This window comes from Taudactylus pleione, unplaced genomic scaffold, assembly GCF_031769625.1.
Source record: "Taudactylus pleione unplaced genomic scaffold, aTauple2 ptg000408l, whole genome shotgun sequence".
Classification (NCBI taxonomy): domain Eukaryota; kingdom Metazoa; phylum Chordata; class Amphibia; order Anura; family Myobatrachidae; genus Taudactylus; species Taudactylus pleione.
This window is the reverse complement of record NW_028284810.1, coordinates 7,467,632-7,481,440: the sequence shown is the minus strand read 5'-3', so window position 1 is coordinate 7,481,440 and position 13,809 is coordinate 7,467,632. Positions and strand designations below refer to the sequence as shown.

At 40.1% G+C, this 13,809-nt stretch overlaps 1 protein-coding gene across 1 annotated transcript in view; it reads left to right on the top strand.

Moving 5' to 3' along the window:
- LOC148506301 (cytochrome P450 3A12-like) overlaps positions 1-13,809 on the top strand; it is a 58,629-nt gene that overhangs the window by 26,234 nt on the left and 18,586 nt on the right. Inside the window, exon 3 of the mRNA XM_088446949.1 lies at positions 3,294-3,346. Coding sequence (XP_088303075.1) covers positions 3,294-3,346 — 53 coding nt within the window. The remainder of the gene's footprint in view (positions 1-3,293; positions 3,347-13,809) is intronic.

The window sequence follows — 13,809 nt, the reverse complement described above, 5'->3', positions numbered from 1 at the left end:
ATCCTTGGAATGTGTTTGTCCATATAAAAAAATCTCACGCATTCTCTTTCCATGCATTTTATATTGCTATTGGGTTGGGAGTCTCTTCCTTCCCAATGGCCAAAAGAGTAATGTATAACAATAACATATGGGGGCTTAAGTAATAACTTGCGACTTGCAGACGCTGCGAGAACTCTTGCGAGTTTTCCCTTATTTTTAAAGCGGCAATCATTTTATGGGCAATACCTGGTTTTGCCTTTAAATTGATTTGCCATTTTAAAAATATAGAGGCTTGCAGGAGTTCCTGCAGCAACCACAAGCCCCATGGTCTGGAATGAGCAACTATTTTATGTCTGGAATCTGATGTTTGTAAATAAAAATATGCTTTAATTTGCCAAACAAAGTATTATACTTTTGTCCTCTAATTTAGTTTACCATAATGAGGGAGGTTTTAGCTAATGATTCCATAAGTTACAGGACAGAATTAGAGTTCCTTTAAGAATACCAGATGTTCAAGAATTATGTGGTTAATTATTCCTATTTTCAGTATAAACTGGAGTTCTCAGGGCCTGATTCATCAAGAAACGCAGTTGCTTACATGCATGCAATTGTGCGCGTGCTCGAACCAGATGCTGTGATCGGGACTGCGGTCGCAGAGCCTATGCAGACCCATGGTAGAGTGAGTGACAGGAAGTGCCATTTGTTGGTGGTGACGGGGGGAGGGTTTGGACGAACACAGACGTGCCAGTGCATTTCAACGCCATTGTATGGGCGAGCATAAATTAGGCACTGCAATACCAGACGCCGCCTAAGGACTCATAGCGTGCGCTGAAATAAGCAATTCCTGAGTGAGGTCTGACCTGCCTTAACTATGTTGTCAAAGTATATGGATGTGAGTAAGGGGAATTGGGCGTCTTTATGTCAGGCTGTGATCGCAATGCAAATATTTACATATTACTGCTGATTTAGCAACTGCGTTGCATGCATATTTATTTCTCTTACTGGTAAATATGTATATGCATCAGGGTACATAAATATCCTGATGGTAACTCTGGATATAATAAATTCGTAGGAGTAGTTTTATATTTAATGGTTTACAAGAACTGTGACAGTTTCAGTCTTGAATACTTGTATCTATTTATTGGCAAGTTTCTTGTAAACTAAAAGTATCATAGTATAAATGGCAACTATTGTTACAAAAAGACATCAGTCATTCATACCACTAACTAACTAATCCTACGGACTTATTATAGCCAGAGATACCATCAGGATATTTCTATACCCTGATGCATATACAGTACATATTTACCACTAAGAGAAATAAATACACTATTAACAGTGGAACATAGTGAATTAATATCAATTTTATTGATACACATTTATATATTTAGTTTTCACATATATATAATTCACTTTGCACTTTCATCACATAAACATGCATTTTAATATTTCATGTTTTTTTTTGTCCTAGTGGAGCACATGTGTCCTTTTAATGAATATTATTTATATTTTATATTTAAATTAGTCCCAGTGCACTGCCAGATAGACTTCTTTCTTTTCTTTTTTGTGCTATTACATAAGTCAGGCGGTGGCACATCCTTGATGAATCAATAGAATATATGACTCAATTGTGAATTTGGGATTATTGGACTAATCTATTAACCATATATACATATACATATATATTGAAGGTATATTTGGGGTTTATAGTGTTCTGTGTGGAGACTATTATTTTGATTCCTTTGCGCAGTATACAGGATCATCTGTCGTGGGAAATTTCTGCAACAAGATTTAAAGTTAGAACAGTAACATTCATGTGCTGTAAGAAACTCAGTTACTATTAGTTCATATACTTGCCGACATTTATAATCTGCTCCCGGGAGATGCCGACAGGCACAACTAGCCACTTTGGGGGGCTGGGCCGGGTTCCAATGTCATTAGGCCAAGCCCATCATGGAAAACTGCCGCGAATTGCGGGAGCACGAGGAGGAGGCGGGACTAAATTACATGTTTTTGTGTCATTTAGCCCCAGGAGAGTAGGTAAGTATGTAGTTGCATCCACAAATTGAAGCAGATATAATAATGTATCAGACCAGAAGGTTGCTGAATCCTGAGTTTGTATAAATCCCAGATTTGATAAGAACATATAGTTCATCATGCTGTATCTTTCAGCTGTATAGTTGCCACCAATCCCGCCCCCTCTTCCATATACTTAGAGTTATGCTAACTGGCCCCAAACAAGTCAGTCTTATTCTTCAATCAGACAAAGCTGTGTATTAGACAAGTATTACTGTGCAATGTTTTATAGTGAATTTTGTGTTATTGTCTCTGCCAGTTTGTAGCATATAGTACACTATCTGTCTCCATGGGAGTCCTGTAATAACAGTGGAATTAAAAGTAACTTCTATGGGGTATTCATTCTGTATATATACTGTACATTAAAGACTCTTCACTTGAGGTTTATGGATATCTATTGAAAAATACTCGATGGTTTAAGTCAGGGGTGTAACTAGGTATTTGAAGGCCCCATAGGAAATGTTTGTAAGGGCCCCTATGTACCACCCAATGATGAAAAATGTATATAACACATGTACAGTAACTGTGACAAGGAAGATGGGTCCACGTCAGCCCTGGGCCCCATGGCAGCTGCACCCCTTGCACCTATGGTAGTTATGCCCATGGTTTAAGTCTTTCAATACTTTGAGTGGAAGCCATCTGTATTCTCAGCTTAAGTAATCTGGGTTAGGGTCCCATAGAGGCAACTACCCCATATATGGGAAGTCTATGTAAACAAAAGTTTCTTAAGAGGAAAAAACTTCTCAATCTTGCATCACTCCAATGCAGAATCCTGATCATTAATGACGGCATTTGAGTATTAGCATTGCAGTCCCCTTGGTAACAGTGATGTTATAGAAAGCATAAATGGGGGGTTATTACTAGTACAGGTATTTTATTTTGCACGTAATAATAAACAAGTGAGATGTAACAAGTCAGATAAGTGGGGGAAAAAAAATCTAATTTATGTTTGATAGGTTGTCCTCAAGGTTGTGCTGTCTACATTATGATGTCCTTATACATGTCTACATGGTTACTGTCGACCTTTTGACCAGATACCGTCCTCAATCCCTTTGGAATTGCTCATTATAGTGCTCATTATATTCACAGATAACTAACAGATAAACTGTTTGAAGATAACAATTTATACAATAAACATTTTTTTGGTAAAAACTGTGCTTAGATAGATTACACCCTTACTTATGATATGTCCTGTTTTTATATGTGTATTATTGATGAAAAAAGCTTTTTCTCTACAGGGAGTCTCTGAATTTGACATGGAATGCTTCAAAAAATATGGAAGAATTTGGGGGTAAGATGCTTTTTATGTTCAGTGTAAGATAACAAAACATTTAAGGATTAATAATCAGGTAAGGTAAAAGTGATGTGCTATAAGGAAATGAATCGCCAATTTTTTTTGCTGTACCTATGCTTACATAAAGCAGCAGCGTTAGGTGTACCTGATATAATATTATACTACAATGGAGTCTCTATGCAATATATACATGTCAGAATAGTGCCTTGACAGTTATTAGTAAATGCGAATAATCTCCATATAAAATATAACTGCAAACACCTCTAAATAGGCTCACAGGGCCTGAGTCAGAAGCAGCTGCTTCCAGTTCTATGTTTGTTTCCACGTCTGTACCTGTATGCTACTACGGTACAAGCCCTTGTCTGCATGTGCAAGGACTGAGATGCCAACTACAAGCGTCATTAGATGCTGAAAAACCATTAGGTGCATCATCAGACTCAACCATCGGTAACACCATCAAAACTGGCACCAGCCCCATGCTACTGCAAGGTCAGATTCTCCATCAGAGTATGGCCTCCATTGTCAGCGCCTGAGTTTGCGACCATTTCAGCGACACTCCCACAATACCCCAATAACATGCCCATAAGATGGACCATCTTTGTGCATCTGAGTAGCCACCTACCGGTCACCGCCCAGGAATGCGCAATACAATTCAGAGACCTTGCATCTCAATCAGTACTGCGTCTCTGTACACACACACCGTGAGACGCATGAACAAATCAACTGTTTAGCAACTTATATGTGACATATTCATGCACAGTTAAAAAACATTGACCATTTGCATGAATATCAGCATAGCGGGATGTAGTTATTAGACCACCGAACAAGATGCCGGCAGTCTAAATGCCGACGGTTCAAGCCTGACATGGGACTTAAGATAGTCGTCGAAATACAGACACCTATCTTAATCCTGACGCCGGAATCCTGACAGACGCCATCCCGAACGAGGTAAGTCCGGAGCGTCTTAGGAGTTAGCCGCGGGGGAGGGTTGGGTTTAGGCACCCTCGGGGGTACTTAGGGTTAGGCACCCCCCAGGCAGGGTTAGGGTTAGGCAACCCCCAAGCAAGGTTAGGGTTAGGCTAGAGAAAAGGGGGGTTAGGTGCCACTGGGTGGAGGTTAGGGTTAGGCCCCCCCTCGGGAGGGATAGGTTTAGAGTGCAGGAAGGACAAGCAGTCGGGATGCCGATGGTCTAAATGCCGACCATCGGCATCCTGACTGTCTAATCCTGGCAAGTGTCTAATGACCGGCGTCGAAATCCTGATGCCTGTCATTAGACCTACGTCGGGAGCCCGAAACCTGGCTTACCGCGGGGGGGAAGGGTTAGGTTAGGGGCTCCCGGGGGGGGAGCCCCCCCGGGAGGTTAGGGTTAGACTAGGGGAAGGGGGAGTTAGGGTTAGGCACCTCTCGGGGGAGGTTAGGGTTAGGCACCCCCCCGGGAGACTTAGGGTTAGGCTGCGGGGAAGGGAGGGTTAGGTTTAGGCACTTAGAGGGCGGTTAGGGTTAGGCACTTGAGGGGGAGGTTAGGGTTAGGCACCCCTAAGAGAAGGTTAGGGTTAGGGGGGGAGGTTAGGTTAGTAAACAGAGTAAACACTCACCTGTCGGGATCTTCACTTTAGGGCTTCCACTGTCGGGATTTGATAGACTACCATAATACCATACTGATTCCGCAGAAAGGGGGGGTTAGGTTTAGGCACTACCTCTGGAGTTTTAGGGACACCACCAAGGGAGGGTTAGAGGGGGAGGGGGAGGGGAGGGTTAGGATACTTACCAGCCAGCGTCGGGATCTCCTCCTGTTGGTCTTTCACAGTTGGGATTTCACTGTGGAAGCCCGACAGTATTTCTGAACAGCCACCGGTATTTCAATCCCATTCCCAACATAGCATCTGATTCAGAATCAGGTCCCCAGTGTGTAGATGCATTTAACAACACAAGTCTTGTTGTAAGACTTCTAGTGATACTACTACATACTACATTACAACTACATCCTACTATTGCTACGTATATAATTACTTATTGATGTGTCACAAGCTTGGTTAGTGTCACAAAACTAGACTGTGACACTTTTTTGAAATCCAATTTTTTTTGTCTGTAATAAAATCAGAGTCTAGAAACTATAGAATAGCTACTAAGCTTTTACAATTCTAGCATCTTCTCTGTAGCGCAATTTTCTACAATAATGCAGTATTTGCACCTAGTGAATGCCAGGCGTAACAAGTGAGCATACTTACACCCCACAATAGTGTAGAGATGACAGAGGGATAGCTGACAGGTCTGGCTTGACAATTTTGGTAATCAATGGCAAATCGCATTAACCTATTTGTACACAATATAATAACATTATGAAGTATATAAACAAAAGAGAATAGTGGCTTGATAGCAAAAAATGCATGTTCCATATAAAATGTGATTAAATACAATCACAAATACAAATTAAATACAATCAACTGTTACATTTCCCTTAATGGAATAAAATAAGAATATTTTTTGCTGCAGTAGTCCAAATAGAAATGTCTGTATGTATAAGTAATGCAAATAAACAGCCACTGTTTTACTGTATTTAATATTACTGCAACAATAATGAATTAAGTACTATTAGCTGGAGAAGTACGACACAAACAGCAAAATTGAAGCAGCTTAATCATCTACAAGACACATCGTTGCTTGCACCAGTCCTCTGGAACAGGCATTCATCTGCTGATGCGTCCATATCTAAATTAGAGATGAGCGGGTTCGGATTAGTTCGGATTTTCCTACCAAATTCAGAATTTTCCCGCCAAAAATTGGGCAAAACGTCATCTTTCATGGACAAACATCATCATTCCTGGACAAAAATCCAGCGCAGGGCAGGACAATATCATCAAGAAATGCCTTTTCAGAGATTTGGCAGGATAACTTCACTGAAAGATATCTATCAAAGATATATTTCAGTGTGTACACCCAATATCGTTTGTCCTGCACTACAGAAAGTTCAAGGGAAATCTTTCACCAATATTGTTTATACAGCACATTGGGCCTGATTCAGAGCCGGTCGCTATTTGCGGTCGTTCGTTCAAAAAAAAGGGGTGGCTATTCAAATGAACCATTCGCTCTTTGCGGTCTGTTCACGCCTCTAGGTCTGAACGAGCGAACAAAACTTGTGGTCGTTTTTTGGGAAACTACGCCCCCTGGCCGCTCCCATACTACGTCATGGCGGCTATTTATTAGATTAATCGAGTACATCGACCAGAGTATGAGCTGCTCGCTATTCTTGTGGTTGGTTTTTGCTACCACAATTTTGCGAGCAGTTCTGGCTATAAATTAACCCAGTGACGTGGTCAATGACGCTGCTGTTTTAATTATGCACACCCATAAAACGCCCGTTTTGACCTTTAAGCACGCCTGCGATCGGATCTCCACTCCTCGTTTTCAAGCACCTTCCCCTGTTACCACCCACATACGCCTCTTTCTGTCACTTAAATTATCAGGCATTCTCTATTTTGCGAGCACATGAATTTCGACCGCACTGACTGGTTCGCGCATGCGTATAACGATCCGTACACATGTGCAGTTGGGCAAACATCGCTCGGAGCGAACGAGCGGCCGCTTACGAGCGGCTCTGAATCAGGCCCATTGTCCTGTGTGTATGAGCCTTTAGGTTAGGTTACAAAGAATGATTTTGCACAGAATTTAATGGTGGATAATGTTTGCTGAGATCTTAAGTGTACTCTGTCCATCCAAAATAAGTTGAAGCCATGCACTGGCTTTCAATATATTTCATACATAAGGATTATTACCAATTAAAGTCTATACAGAATAAGGGATTGGCATTCCAACAATCAATACAACCAATGCACAGTTTTATCTGAAAATGTTGGATTGGAATGTTACACCGAAAGGTTCTGTCACCATTTTTATATTGGTATTTTTTATATATACTTTCCATGCATGGTTTTTATTCTTCAACACATATTGTAGGAACAATGGGATCCAGTGAAGAGGTAGTGTGTAGGGAAGGTGATGCAGGCTAAGCTTAGTGCATGTCATGGTTCAGTTGGTTGCTACCATTTGATGCCTGGAGCTCCAGAAGGACCATTGTACCTTTCTGTCATTTGACCTGTAAGACCATTGATGGATGATATGGACTATAATCCACAGCACATGTAAAGATTTCAGAATTTTGTGTCCATGCGCACATTTTATAGATATGCCCCTTACTCATTGTATGTATTTATTTCTTTCTTAAAGGTTACTGAACCTAACTCCAACTGAGTGCAGTGGTCCGGTAATCCGGTGATCCATGTTGTGTCTCAGTCATCTTCCACTGTGGCTAAGTGCGATGGACCTGTTCTTGGAGATCCATGTAGTGTATTAGCTACTACTGAAGCCAGTTTGGGCTTTGGCAAATTGTTTGGTGATTCTTATGATATTATTGATTTCTAGAATATTTGTTACCTTATGCTTTAATCTTATCTTGGATCTTATTTTGATTTATATATTTTTTTTTTTTAAACAATTTCTTTTATTGAGACATCGCACATAAGCACAATCAGATACATCAAAATAACAATCACACAAAGTATAAATATACATAGAGTACAGTAGACATATAGATCATAATTGTTGTGAACATAATATAGTAACAGTGTGTCTACCAAAGAAGAAAAGAACCCCCCCCCCAAAAAAAAAAAAAAAAAAAAGAGCTCTCTCCCAATCCTCCCCCCCCACCGCCAAAGGATCCATAATCATCTGTATCTGATGAAAACACATTAGGTCGTGGCAGAGTTGATGTCTATTGGTGTATTATTTCCAACAGTCTGGAGTAAAAACCAAGATGTATCCTTCACACTATAATATATTTGGCGTCGCACGTCGAGGGATAATGTAGATATATATGATTCCCACATATCAAAAAATTTCTCCACTTTCTTTTCTTTCTCTAAGACTACCTCTACCCAATCCATTCGAAATATGTTATATAACTTTGTCTTAAATAACACAAAAGATGGGGAGGTGGTCGAAATCCACTCCTGCAATAATGTTTTACGAGCAGCCGCGCTAACTGCCAATAACAGTTTTCTGCTTCCTTTGCTAGCTCTCATATCTGTAGGTATAATGCCAAAAATAGCCCACTCTGGAATGAAAGGGACATAATTGAGTAAAGCTGACTCCGCATATCGTTTGATCCGTAACCAAAATCCTCGGACTATTGGGCACGACCAAAAACAATGATATAAGTCCGCATTATCTTCTCCGCACCTATAACAGGAATGAGAAGCCGAACGTCCCATTAAAAAACTTCTATGCGGAGACAAATAAGCTCTGTGAAAAATGTTTAGAAACATCTCCACATATATTGTTGATGTTAAAGTTTTACAGGAATAATTAAGGGCAGTCAATAACTCTTCCGGTGTATACAGAGGAAATTTTTGAACCCACTGCGAAAGTCCCCTAGCATTGGACGCGTGATCCAAAGATATTTTAAAATACTGATAATAATTAGAAATAGCTTTCTTGAGTATTGGAGGCCTGGAAAGAATGTCATCTACTGGATTATTCCAATCTTCCGCCACAAACATCTGGATTACTGAGTTGATATAATGCTGTGCCTGCAGGAAGGCCATGGGGAACCCCGACAAAGCATTGTACTGTTCTGCTGCTTCGCTAAAAGATAAAACCCGACATGCTTCTTTATCTACCAAGCAGCCTATTCTCTGAATGCCACCCACACGCCATATTGTGAATGGATATGTCGCCTGCCCCGACTGAAAATGTGGATTTTTCACTAACGGAAGAAATAATGATTTGTGTGAGTTAAGGCCCGCCTCTTGTCTTATCAAGTGCCATACTCGTTTTGTATTCCACAATAAAGGATTATTTTTAATTGCGATTGGTAACTCATGGTCACGGGAGTGAAGAAACGTAATCAAATCGCCCTGGTCTAAAAATTCTCGCTCAAGTGAGGTATTAGCATAATTCTCTGATCCATTTATCCAATCCGACAAATAACGGATCATAGCTGCTTTATTATATAATCTGATATCTGGAAAGCTTATTCCACCATTCAATTTGGTTTGTTGCAATTTTAACAAACTAATCTTGGACCACTTACCATTCCATATAAAGGACCTAAATATTTTATTTAAAAGACTCAGATCCTTAACTGTAATGAGCAAAGGTAGGATTTGGAGCGTGTACATTAACCTTGGAAATGAAATCATTTTGATTAAGCTCGCGCGACCCATATATGACAGAGTGATATTCCTCCAGCCATCCAATTCGTCCGAAAATTTTTTTATAATGGGTCTATAATTAAAAGGATATAAATTTGCCAAATTGCTAGGAAGCACAATACCTAAGTATGTAATCCTGTCTTTGGCCCATTTAAGTGGAACATCACTAGGCAGACGTGGTAATGAATTGCGCGAACCCAAATAAAGTGCCTCTGATTTACCTATGTTCACCGCGAACCCTGATATTTCTTCAAAACTTTTCAAAAGCCCTAGTATATGCGTTAGGCAGTCATGAGGATTTGCAATGTAAAGCATTATATCATCTGCAAATGCTGTTAATTTTATTGTTTTAGAACCAATCTTTATTCCCTTAAAATGATCGTCCTTCTCCAGTATTCTAATCAGCGGATCTATAGCTAGATCAAATAAGAGGGGTGAAAGAGGACACCCTTGTCTAGTACCTCTGAACATCTCTATAGGTGCACTAGTACAACCATTTATCATTAGAGACGTCATTGGGGATAAATAAAGATATTTGATCAATCCGATAAATGAAGAGTTAAACCCACGCATTTGTAATACATTATATAGATGGGGCCATAACACTGTGTCAAAAGCCTTTGTCGTATCTAAACTTAATAGAGTGTTAGTAGAAATTGAAGATGCCCCTGCTGACACTGCCACTGCAGCAATAGCCGCTCTAACTCCTCGAACTGAATGACGCCCTTTTACAAAACCCAATTGATGAGGAGTTAGTAATTCTGGCAAAATAGTTTGTAAGCGACTTGCCATAATTTTAGCTAACAACTTCGCGTCTGTATTTAACAAACTGATAGGTCGGTACGATTCTAATTTTTGCACATCCTTTTGAGGTTTAGGGATCAATATTGTAGTTGTATTTGTAAAATATGGGAATGGAGAATTGTTCTCTATCATGTCATTAAACAGATCCACTAAAATCGGGGCTACCTGGTGGCGCAATAATTTATAATATTCGTTTGAATAACCATCTGGGCCCGGTGATTTCCCGAGTTGTAACTGTGAAATAGCCGACAGCACTTCATCTGGTGTTATTTTCCCAGAAAGTGCCTCCTGTTGTTCTATAGTTAATATAGGCAACAGGTCATCAGGGATCAAAGCTTCATACCGAGACTGATCAAAAGGAAGATCTCTATACAAGTCCTTATAGTACTCTTCAAACTTATTTATAATTTCATTATTCGTTGTGAGTAAAGCATTGGTATGCGGATCTTTAATGGCTGTGATATAAGTTCTTCTATGCCAGGGCTTAGACATGTTAGCAAGCAACTGTCCAGCTTTGTTCCCCCACCTGTAAAATTTATGCTTAGTGAACAGTACATCCTTTTTAGCTTGGGATAAAAGGTGCAATTCTAAGAGTTGTTTTGCCTGAACATACGTTTCCCTAAAGACATCAGTAGGGTCTGCTATATAATTTTGTAGCGCTAAAGTTAGGGCCTCTGACATTGATTTATACACAGCAGCTTCTGCCTTCCGTTGGGAAGAGACAAAAGCTATGATCAGTCCCCGCATTACAGCCTTCGATGCACCCCAAAAGATTGCTGGTGTATCCCATGCCTCTATATTATCGTCTTGATAATTCATCCACTGTACTAGTAGGTGATCTTTAAATTTAGTGGACTTGTATAAATAAGACGGAAACCTCCAATGTTTCAAGCCCCTAGATGACTGCGTTAAACTCAAAGAAATTGTAATGGGCGCATGATCAGATATTAGAATTGAATGCAATCTGGAATCCTGTATGCAAGATACCAAGCTATCTGAGACCAGAAACAAATCGATTCGCGACCAAGATCTATGGACTGCAGAGTAAAAGGTGTATGATTTATCTGTAGGGTTCAATAGTCTCCAAACATCTGTAAGTTGATGATTTGCTTTAAAAGATTGGAATTGTCTCCATATTGCCATATTAGATGATTGGGGAGTCGGTTGTCTGTCTAATGAGGGATCCTCTACTGAATTGAAATCACCCGCCACTATCAATGCATAGTTAGTACGTTGCGCCAAAATGTCCATCACCCTTCCTATGAATTCTTGAGGTGAAACATTCGGTGCATACAAATTTACCAGAGTATAACAGGTTCCCTGAATCTCTACGTCAATAATCAAAAATCTTCCATTGGGATCCGCAATGGTATTTATAATAGAATATTGCAGATTCCTTTGAAATATTATGGCCACCCCCCTGATCTTTCTACTGCAGCTAGCCTTAACACATTCCCCTATCCATGGGGCCCTCAATGTGGAAATATCTCCCTCTGCCCAGTGCGTTTCCTGCAAGAACATTACGTCAGACTTAAATTTTTTTAAATGAGTTACTACTCTTTTGCGTTTAATAGTAGAGTTCAAACCCCCAATGTTCCAGGATAAAAATTTTAACTTATCAACCTGTGACCCAGTGTTACCGGTACTCATATTGTTAGACATGTCTTATCCAATACCTTGCCGTGGGACAAAACAGTCTAAGAACAAAATTAAGTTAAAACGTGGCACTCCGTCCCAGCAAGCGGAGACCACCCTTTTTGAAGAATGCGAGCCTTCTGGCCCCGGAGTCCCCCAGGGGGAGAGAGAGAAAACGAGAGAGAGCCAACAAAATAAAAAATTTAAATAAAAATAATAAAAATGAAAAACAAACCATAAAAAAATAGATGCACTATACACTTCTGCGCAATGTCTCTTACACCCTTTTCCTTTATTTTCTCTCCAACATTTCAATGTGGTGTTCATCACTTGCAACCTGTGATTTACACCTGAACTACTCAATATCACTTATAAAGTAGCAAACAAAACGTATATCAGTACAGTAGAAAATCTTCACCAAAACGAGGAATGCTCCTTCATGTCAATTAGACGTTATGGTATTCAACATTGGTGTCACATTTAACAAAATAATAGCGAATATAAGTGCATAATCTACTCTCAGGGATGATCGTGGTTATTTAGAAATTAGAGCCAAACCCTAAATTAGTGTTATATCAGTTATCCAATCATCTGTTTGGTGATTGCTGCGGTGAGCGCTCCCTGTCTATACCCACACCAAAATGACGTTTAGCAATCTTAGGGTCTGAAAAATATAATGTTTGACCCCCATCCTCCACTCTTAGTCTGGCAGGGTATAATAAAGCAAATCTAGTGTTACGCTCATACAGTAATTTGCACACATCTGAAAATTCCTGTCTTTTCTGTGTTACCGCTGCTGAAAAATCCTGGAATATGAGCACCTTAAAACCATCTACCATTAGTGTGGGTGTCTTCCTATATTCAGCAAGTATCCTGTCCTTCATTCGAAAGTCTAGATACTTTGCAATCACCGGTCTGGATCGTGAATTAGGCGCTGGTCTTTCTGGACCTATTCTATGAACCCTCTCTACGTGGGGCAAAATGGAATCCTCTGACAAATTTAGGGCTGCAGGAATTTTGTGGGCTACCAGTTGAACCAGAGCCTGACCAGTTATTTGCTCAGGTACCCCAATAAACCTCAAATTACTTCTTCGAAGCCGATTTTCCATATCATCAATTTTGACTAAAAGCAATTGAGCGCTTTCTGCTTGCGTACCTACAATTTGTTGCACATCATGGGAGCGATCCTCTACGTCACTAACTCGCTGCTCTAAGGCAGCGAGTCTGGAGGTGTTTGAATCTATTTTGGCAAGTGCAGCGTCAAAAGATGACTGGAGGGAATCCAGTTTCTTATCTATTAAAGGCATTAGTATTTTAGAAATTTCCTGAGCAGTTTCAGCAACCGATGAAGGACCCTGAGAATGATGACTGAAATTTGCAGCTTCCTCAGGTTCCACATCAGCAGTGTCACTACGTGATGGAGGAGTAACAACTTTAGCTGGAGTCTTAGTTACTTTGCCCATTTTACTTGTCGACCCTTGTGAAGATGTAGCGGGAGTAGATTTACGGACGTATCTGTCCATAACCTAACGAGAGATCCCTTGAAAATTCTACTCAAAGTAGATCCTTCGCAGATAATAAGGTCAGATAATTTCCAAATTCCTCAACAAGACACTAAATTAACAAGAGGTAAAGCACGGTTCAGGAGTAGATGTGCATCAACCATCCCTAAATTGTAGACATGTTATGAAGATTCAAAAATATGCATCACTCTGTCGAACACCCATGTCTTATATTCTGAACAATAGTGATTGAACTACATTCCTCTATATAATGAAGCCCTAATATGGTTCCATGATACACCGTGTTCTT